Raw genomic sequence first — 9,783 nt, forward strand, 5'->3', positions numbered from 1 at the left:
GAGTTTTGTTTCTCCATGGTACCTTTGAGTTTGTTTCTCTATCCTCTCTATTTCCTGTAAAGTGGAAGTTAGCTCTAGACTGGAGTTTGACTAGATTTAGAGTAACATTTTTGACAAGAATACTTAATAAGGGGTGATGTACTTCATGTTGTACCACATCAGATCCATAAAGTCAGGCTGTCTCACTGTTAGTATGATGCTCAGTTCTATCATTTGTTCCACTGTAAAGGTAAGGTTTCTCTTTTTGTTATTAGTAAGTGATCTGTGGGGTGATTCCTTGGCACAATGTGAATATCTTGTTCTCCACCAGCTCCAATTTCAGCATCAGCTGATAATCTTTGTTAATAGACATTTGTGGAATACCTACAGTCAATCATTGGTGTTATGAAACTATAAGATAAGTTGAAGAAACAGTTCTTCCCATGAACCATTGGAAATATAGTGTTGAAAATTGCATAAATTTTAAGTAACATAAGGGGAGGAAAAGAAATTGGCAACTGAAAAATATTCTATAGATGGAGAGTGCAAGGACAGTGAAGATGGAGAGGATGGAGTGATTAGCGTGTAATAAAGTTATAGTGTTTTTAATGAGTTCAGCTTCTAGACTACCTGAATTTTCCAGTCTTGGCTTATTCCACATATGGTACACATTTAGTATCAGTTTTGTGATACCCATCTCCCATTATTGTTTATGCTTGGTCCTAGAGAGTTGTCTGGATCCTTAAAAGGCCTGTTCCTATAAACTTTAAGGGACACACATTTCAGCCCTCGCCAGTGGAATGATTAAAGGAGAGGAAAAGATATTATCAGAAGAGTACAGAAAGTATATTTGAGAAAAGGAAAGAAATTATATTCAGTTTCTATCAGGTGTATTAAAATGTACCTTATTTTATGCTTCCAGGTTGTTCCATGCTGTGGATGTTAATGGAGTTATTTGGGAAGATGAGTTTGAAGACTAGTTAACTTCTGCTGCTCAAGATATGGAAGTGGAATGGTTTGCCCTAATCTTTTGTCAAGTATACAGAGTAACTTCGCAGGATATTTAGGGTACCATTGATTCCCTCTTCCTGTGTAGAAGATATGGAAGAACAAGTTTAATATTTTCATGTGGTACTACTGATTAAGGCACATTCAGACATTTTTCATTGCAACATGATTGAGGAAATATTAAGCCAAAGGTTCCGAAAATGAAAACTAGAAAATATTAGTATTACAATGTGCCCAAAGCTTTGAGTAGTTAAAAATTAAATATTTATTTTCTTCTCCAAGCTTTAGGTAAGGAGAGAGGGGTCAAGAGTTAAGCTTATAGTCCTTTTTATCTCTGAGAAACATCCCTCTAAGACATTCTGTGGGAGCTCCCTCAGTAGTACTGCTTACAACTGGGGTGGGTAGAAGCCTTATTAAAATTGTACCGAGAGCCTGATGTTATTTACTTCATGTTACATTCTTTCCAACCTGAATTACTGCTAAATTTTCTTTGGAGGAAGCCCTTTACTCTATAACTGATTGGCTGGCCCAGTGTCATTTTGATCTGATTTTCAGAATAGAAATTTATAGATAATTTTAAAAATATTTTTTGATACCACAAACACTGTGGGTCACCTGATATATTTATTAGTGGTCTATAGTCCACTGGTTTTGAGCCAAGTCTAGAATTTATTGATACTGGCTCAGAAGAATTTCAGCCCTATTCAACTTTCCAGTTTCTTCTAGGCAGTAGAGCCTAGATTCAGAACAACTTGTCTTCTGTTCAGCATTCTTTCTGTTGACTCTTGCCCTGCTTTTCATTGGTAAGGACAATTTTAATATTACCTCCAGCAGCTCATATTTCTGTTTCCTCTGCTGGGATAGGAGAAAGCCTAATACGTTCCCAAGACGAACAAGCTGAACTTTTTTTTTTTTTTTTTTTGCGATACACGGTCCTCTCACTGTTGTGGCCTCTCCCGTTGCGGAGCACAGGCTCCGGAAGCGCAGGCTCAGGAGCCATGGCTCACGGGCCCAGCCGCTCCGCGGCATGTGGGATCTTCCCAGACCGGGGCGCAAACCCGTGTCCCCTGCATCGACAGGCGGACTCTCAACCACTGCGCCACCAGGGAAGCCCGCAAGCTGAACTTTAATTATCTGCGTTTTGAACACTGTACCGCCATAGTTCCAGTCCTAACTTTCTGAATTCTTTTTAAAGGGCTTCTCTAATGAGCTATGGAAATTTGTCTTCCTATCCTTTTTTTTTTTTTTTTTTGGCAACAGCGCTGTTTCAGGGGATAATTTTGGCTTGATACCTAGATCCTTGTTTCTGGGTTTTGCTGGCTTTTTGAAAAATTGTCTTTCCTTGTGGTTTGGTGAGTGGCTTGGTAGCAAAATAAGATTTTTGGAAAAAAAGGACAGAGGAATTCTTCTGCAGCTGTGAACATATTCTTTTTTCATACCTTGTCATTGAAAATTGGTGAATCACTTTTAACCATTTTAAGTGTGTGTATCCAAAGAGCACGGACTGTTTCTGGATTGTCAATGAGGATGCTTAATCTTAAAAATAAAAATTATTTAAAAATTGTCTTATAATTAAAGCAGAGTTGCTGCTCTGTGTTCTGTCACCAAGGCAACTGGTCACATTTAAAAACTATATGGTATATAACACATATTCTTAAAATGAGCAGAAGAAAGTCATAGTACAGCGCCTCCGCTTGTGACTGAACTTAGATTTTAGAACCCATATTTTGTTTGAACTACATGGACTTCAATTCAGCACATTTAATATAAGAACGAAAGTTAACTTAAAGAATAAGTGGAAGATAAGAAATGGAAATTAAAACAACTAATTATACAGTACATACTTGAGAAGAGTGCTTCTTCTCAGTGACTGGATAGGAGTTCAATTCATCTTTCACTACTAGCCACTCAGAAGCTCTTTATTAGTTCATGGGCTAGTTGACATTGCTAGAGATTATTTTATTTTAGGCTGTTGTGCATTATGTTGATGATGTATTGGAAGTAGGAAAGAAGCCTTAGTTTCGTGAAACAAATGGCGTGGTTTTTCTCCATGATTTTAAAAAACACGTGGGCTTCGCTGGTGGCACAGTGGTTAAGAATCCGCCTGCCAATGCAGGGGACATGGGTTTGAGCCTTGGTCCGGGAAGATCCCACATGCCACGGAGCAACTAAGCCCATGAGCCACAACTACTGAGCCTGCAGCCTAGAGGCCGTGAGCCACAACTACTGAGCCCACTCACCACAACTACTGAAGCCCGTGCACCTAGAGCCCATGCTCTGCAACAAGAGAAGCCACCGCAATGGGAAGCCCGCGCACCGCAACGAAGAGTAGCCCCCGCTCGCCGCAACTAGAGAAAGATTGCACGCAGCAACGAAGACCCAACGCAGCCAAAAATAAATAAATAAAATAAATAAATAAATAACACAACAGGTCGTTAGTCTTAAAGATTTGTTTGTTCAACTGTTTCTTCCTTAGGTACAAAATCTTCACCCCTTAATTTTCACAAAGACAATAGGGCTTATTTTTGAGGCATGAGTTACGAGCTAATTTTAAGATGGTATAGTTTTGGGTAGAGTACTTCTGTCTCTGAGTAAAATGGAAGATTGAGGTAACCCCTTATATGACCTGTGAAATAAATAGGTTTGTGGAATGTTGGTATTATCAAGAAAGTATATGAGAGAACGAAGAGTTTTGTGTATCTAGCTTCATTTCATGAAGGCCTTTTTTTCCCCTCAGCATTTAAAATTATTGTTTTATTTTAAAATTAACTTATTTTTGCCAATCTGATAGGGCAAAATGGCACACAATTAAATTTTTTGCACACATTAATTACTAATGAGTATAATTTTTGGAAATTTGAAATTTCATTCTATGAATTGCTGTTAATTTCCTTTGAATTTTTTTTGTTATTTATTTATTTATTTTTGGCTGCGTTGGGTCTTCGTTGCTGCGCGTGGGCTTTCTCTAGTTGTGGCGAGCGGGGGCTACTCTTCGTTGCGGTGTGTGGGCTTCTCATTGCAGTGACTTCTCTTGTTGCGGAGCACAGGCTCTAGGCGCGCGGGCTTCGGTAGTTGTGGCACGTAGGCTCAGTAGTTGTGACTTGCGGGCTCTAGAGTGCAGGCTTAGTAGTTGTGGCGCACGGGCTTAGCTGTTATGTGGCATGTGAGATCTTCCTGCACCAGGGCTCAAACCCGTGTCCCCTGCATTGGCAATTGGATTCTTAACCACTGTGCCACCAGGGAAGTCCCTGAAATTCTTTTTTGATTGAGGTCTTTTTGTAGCTTTGAATCAGGTTCTTTTGAGAACACTGGCTGTCTCTGGAGTTTTAGGCTGTGTGTCTGTTATGGTCATTTTTCTGCTCAGCTTCATGAGGAAATCATTAAACACTGGACAAGTTGATCAGACTTGTGGGTCATCTGGACTCACGGAGGCTCTGCACTAGTTTGAGAGGATTAGCCTGCCACCTCAGCTAAATACTGAATCCAACGAGTGAGCATCTAGTGGCTACATCCCTTCCTGTTGAGGAGATGGGTAAGGGAGAAAACACTTGGCAGCCGTACTCCCAGACCTATAGCATTGTCAGCAAAGTCATTTTTTAGTAGTAGAGGGTTCTCGTTTACATTAGAATTTCATTAATATACTTACTGCTTTTTTGTTCAGAGAAAAAAATTGGAGTTAATCAAATATGATAATCATAAAGCCATTCATGTGGTTGCCTGCTTTAGAAGGGAATTTTAAAATTTTGACTGGAATTTTGGAGAGCCCACCAAGTATTAATTTTATCATAAGCACCACCAGCAGGTGGCAACAGTTCCCATGTTATAAATGCAATAACTGGTTATGACAGGAGTGTACTTTGTTATAGAAGCAGGTTTATTTCTGGGATTTTAATTTTCCTCATTGTGTGTCATTATAGTCTGTTACACACCTTGGTAGGTGGAATCGCATCAAATGAGACAAGCAAGGCAGGAATAGCAGTATTACCAAAAACTGTAAGGCCACTTAAAACTATTTGAACCATAGTTGGCATCCAATTGTGACGTGACATTAAAGTGTCACTCCTGATAGTAGCACTTGCCTGCAACCACTGAAGTAAAGAAATTAAGTTATAGCTGAAGCTGCTAAGTAAGACAAGGAATTGTAACACTGTGGTGCCCTCTCATACTGGTAAGAGTAGCCAAATAGTCTGTTCCCTGAACTTTGGCTCATTAAAAAAAACATCGGCCTGCAGGCCAGGTTGAGAGTTTGTGGTCAGAAAGCTGTTTATGGTACTGTCAACTTTCAGCACCCATAGTCTGTTCTTTGCACAATTATTCAGGCAGCCCAAAGGTTTACCACTCCAGGTAGTCCCGTATTTCTCAGAGCCAGGGGTTGCTTTGGGGAATATTGTGCACATTGAAAATTTAGTGAGATTCTGATGCCACAGTTGGTAAGTATAAAGTCAGCACAGTTATTGCTTTTCCTTGGCTCTTTTTTATTTTTTTCATTGAATCAGCAAACTAAACTAATATTAATATAACCTAAATGCATATAAACTTAAAAGGTGATTGTGTATCTTATTTTCGATCCCGTTCCCCTTCTTGTAACCTACTGTGTTTCCTAGTATTCATTTACTCATTTAACGAATATTTATTGAACACCTCACCATGGGCCTTACTATTTTCCTAGGTGCTGAGAATGTAACAGTGATTAAAGCAGGTATAAATCTCCCTGCCCTTGTAGAACTTAAATTCTGGTGGAAGGAGACAGACGCTAAGCAAATCATATTGTTTATCAGAAAATAAGCACCACAGAGAGAAGTTGGGAGAAGGAATAAGGTGTTAGGGGAAGCAGAGTGATGTTGCAATCTTAAAGAGTGGAGAGGAGTTCATCAACATAGCACTTGAACAAAGGCTTGGCAGTGTGGGAGTGAACCTTGTGGACACCTGTGAGAAGAGAGTCGAGGCAGAGGGAACAGCAGGGGCAAAGGCCCTTGGGATAGGAGCATGTTAGAGGGCTCCAGGCACCGTGTGGTAGCCAGTAAGGACTTAAGCAGGCTGAGGAAGGGAGAATTTTAAGAGGTGGGATGGGAGTGGGTGGTGCTACATACTGCATAGGGCCTTGGGTGAACTTTGGCTTCTACTCTGCGATGGGAGCCTTTGGAGGACTTTGAGCAAAGTGTGATAGGGTCTGACTTAACGTTTCAGGGGAGCAGGGTGAGCAGGGACAGAAACAGACCAATTAGGAGACTACTGCAGTGACTCAGGTGAAAAGTACAGATGGCTTGGACAAGTGTACCAGCACTTGGAGTCTTGACAAATGTTCAGATTCTGTACTTCCTTGAAGGTAAAACTAATAGGATTTGCTGATAGATTGGATATACAATGTGAGAAGGTGAGGCATCACAGTCGATTTCTAGGTCTTTTTGAATAGTTGAGATGGAGAAACCTATAGGTAGCAGAGGTTTGCCAGTGAAGATCAGGAGTTGAGTCGTGGACAGATGAGTTTGAGATGTCTGATAGTTATTTCAGTGGAGATGTTCGGTAGGCAGTTGGATATTCTAGTCCAGGGTTCAAGGGAGAGATTCGGGCTGGAGATATAAATATGGGAGTCAATGTATAGATTGTATTTAAAGCCATGAGACTGGATGAAAGTACCAAGAGAGTGAGTTTTAAGAGAGAAGAGGTCCAAAGACTGAGCCCTGGGACACTGCAAATGCTAAGAATTCAGGGTGATGAGGAGGAACCAGCAAAGGAGACTGAGAGTGGCCAGTAAGGTAAGAAAACCAGCACAGTGTGATGTCCTGGAAGCCATGTCAAATTTGAAGGAAGGAGGGGTCGGCTTTGTCAGGTACTGCCAATGGATCAAATAATATGAGCTCTGAGCACTGACTTGGCAATCAGTGTAGAGGTCATTGGTGGCCTTGACGAGTGCTGTTTCACTGGAGGGGAGGTGAAAATCTGGAGTGTGTTTGAGAAAGAATGGGGTATCTTCACAATAAAAAAAGCTGAACAAACTGAAAATCAGCTTTTCTTCGATCCATCAGAGAACTGAGGTCACAGGGCAAACTTCCACAAAAACTAGAAAGACAGGAAAATGCAGAAAACACAGATCAGCTCACCCAAAGTCGAAGTTGCTTGAGGCAATAATTAGGATTTAAATGAATTGCTAGGGGGCTGAGTGTGGATTCATTTGAGAGTTTAAAACTCTGGGGAGCAATTTGTAACAAGTATCAAATTATTACAACTTAAAACAGGAACAAGAAAACTCCTGGGAGTTTTCCTTAGGGGGCCCCCACGCTTCTGTGGGTTTTACCTCCAGGAGCTGGATCATGTTCCCACTGTGAAGATGGCAGAGGAATCCCCTCTTGTTGGGGGAACGGGTGGCCCCAGGAGGTGGGGGTGGGGTGGGAGGAGTAACCATTTGGAAATACACCCAGAGCTTTGCTTCCAGGCAGAAGCCTGCCCTCAAGGAAAATTACTTTGCTGGAGTCTTCTGTGATCTAGGGGAAGGGCATTTGGATGGTTTGAGCCCTCTCTAGCCTTCCTTGCTCACGTAAGTGGGGAGGAAAAAAAGGCTAAAGGAACTTCTGTAGGTCTCAGCCCAGAGATTCTAGCCCAGTAAAATAAAGCAGATTTAACCATAAGATTATAGAATGCTTCTCCCTAATACTATATCATCTATAGGGCTCCAGTGTTATAACAGTGGATTACAGCTCTTGAAAGAGTTGCAAGACACAGCCTCTATTTTAAGGAGTTTCTAGGGAAACCCAAAGACAACAGGGGAGACAAAAACAAAAGACACTGAAGAAAATTGAAGCATCTGACACCTACAGGAGACATTAAAACACAGCCTAACTGCTAGCCAGATAAACATAAAACCTCACATTAATGACCCATTTATCTCAGTTTCTATTACCCAGTACCTCGTGTCCAACTTTCAATAAAAAATTACAAGGATGCTAAGAGGCGGAAAAAAATAATCTGAGGAGATAAAGCAAGCATCAGAACCAAACTCAGACGTGGCAGAGATTTTCGAGTTATCATAATGGGAATTTAAAATAACCCAGATTAATATGATAAGGTCTCAGAAAAAGTGGACAACATGCAAGAACAGATGAGTAAGCAAAAGAAACTCTAAGAATTGAAAGAAATGCTAGAAATAAAAACATTGTAACAGAAATGAATGCTTTTGATGAGCTCATCAGTAGACTGAACACAGCTGAGAAAAGAATCTTGCACTTGAAGGTATGTCAATATCTTGAAATGTCCCAAACTGAAATTTAAAGAGAAAAAGGAATGAAAGAAAAATAGGTACAGAATATCTAAGAACTGTGAGAATTGCAAAAGGTGTGTAACGTGCATAATGGGAATACCAGAATAAAGAGAGAACTAGGGGAGAGAGATTGGAGCCGGAGTATAGGTAATTCCAGAAATTTTGCTTATTGAAAAGGGTATCAGAGAATGAAGCTATTACAGGAGGGGACAAACAGGGTAAAGAGATTTGTTTTTAAAGCTTGCTTTGTATTCTGGTAGGGGTGATCCAGGAAAGAAGGAGTTTGATGCTGTAGGTGCGAGAGGAGAGTCTTGCTGGAGCAATGCCCTCAAGGAGGCAAGAGAAGATGGGATCTAGTGCACAGAGGGTGACAAGAAAAGGGCAAACAATGAGGGCAGGGCTGGCAGGCGGGTGTATGTGATGGTGGGAACTTGTGGAAGTTCTTTCCGATTGCTTCTATTTTCAAGGTCATCAGCTCAGAGAAGAACTGGAGGAAAAGGGATTAGAGTCTTGAGACATTATGAATTAGGTCTCTCTACGTAGACCGAATGGACTAGGGGAAAATAGTTGGTGTTAAGGGCACCCTTGAGATCCAAATTACTGTGTTGTTTTATTTACCCATTATTTCATAACCCGGGATTCTGTCACAATATGTCTTACTGGAAACTTATGCATGCTTCACTAGCATCTCAGCACAGTAGGGATTTTAGTTCCCAGGAAGGAGGCATCACAAACTATCCCAGAGAGGGATGGAGAATCAGGATTGCTACTTTATATTGGAGGGTCAGGGAAGATCTCTCTGATAAATGACATTTGAGCAAAGACCTGAGGAAGTAAGGGAGTAAGCCATAGATAGGGGCGGGTAGATAGTGGGCTAGACTCTTGTATCCATCTGTTCTTTATAAACAGACGTATTTAATAGGAGAGGTGACACCCATTTATGTCAACATGCTGCTTGTTTTTATTAAATGTAATGAAAATTTAAGCACATTCCATCCACCCTTCCTGAACAACTTCCTATACAACTCCATATATACTTAATGTTACCATTTCCTTTTTGAGTGTCACACTTGGGGTTTTACAGATAGATTCAATTTGTTCCACTTAGCTGTATTTATTTATTTTTTTTAAATTTTGTTGGAGTATAGTTGATTTATTTACAATGTTGTGTTAGTTTCAGGTGTGTAGCGAAGTGATTCAGTTTTATCAATACAGATACATATATTCGTTCTTCTTCAGATGCTTTTCCCATATAGGTTATTATAGAATATTGAGTAGAGTTCCCTGTGCTATGTAGTAGGTCCTTGTTAGTTATCTATTTTATATATAGTACTGTGTGTATGTTAATCCCAAGCTCCTAATTTATCCCTCCCCCCAACATTTCTCCTTTGATAATAATGTTTGGTTTTGAAATCTGTGAGTCTGTTTCTGTTTTGCAAATAAGTTCATTTATATCATTTTTAAAAATTAGATTCCACATATGAGTGATATCTTGATATTTGTCTTTCTCTGTCTGACTGACTTCACTTGGTATGATAATC

At 40.3% G+C, this 9,783-nt stretch overlaps 1 protein-coding gene across 14 annotated transcripts in view; it reads left to right on the forward strand.

The window, feature by feature from the left end:
* The window catches only part of RNF14 (ring finger protein 14), a 46,799-nt gene extending 44,235 nt beyond the window's left edge, over window positions 1-2,564 (forward strand). For all 14 annotated transcript variants that reach the window (XM_060143858.1, XM_060143854.1, XM_060143857.1 and 11 more), the window contains one exon: window positions 902-2,564. In XM_060143858.1, coding sequence (XP_059999841.1) covers window positions 902-959 — 58 coding nt within the window. In that variant the 3' untranslated portion in view covers window positions 960-2,564. The remainder of the gene's footprint in view (window positions 1-901) is intronic.
* The last annotated feature ends 7,219 nt before the right edge of the window (window positions 2,565-9,783 follow it).

The sequence above is a fragment of the Lagenorhynchus albirostris genome, chromosome 3 (assembly GCF_949774975.1).
Source record: "Lagenorhynchus albirostris chromosome 3, mLagAlb1.1, whole genome shotgun sequence".
Classification (NCBI taxonomy): domain Eukaryota; kingdom Metazoa; phylum Chordata; class Mammalia; order Artiodactyla; family Delphinidae; genus Lagenorhynchus; species Lagenorhynchus albirostris.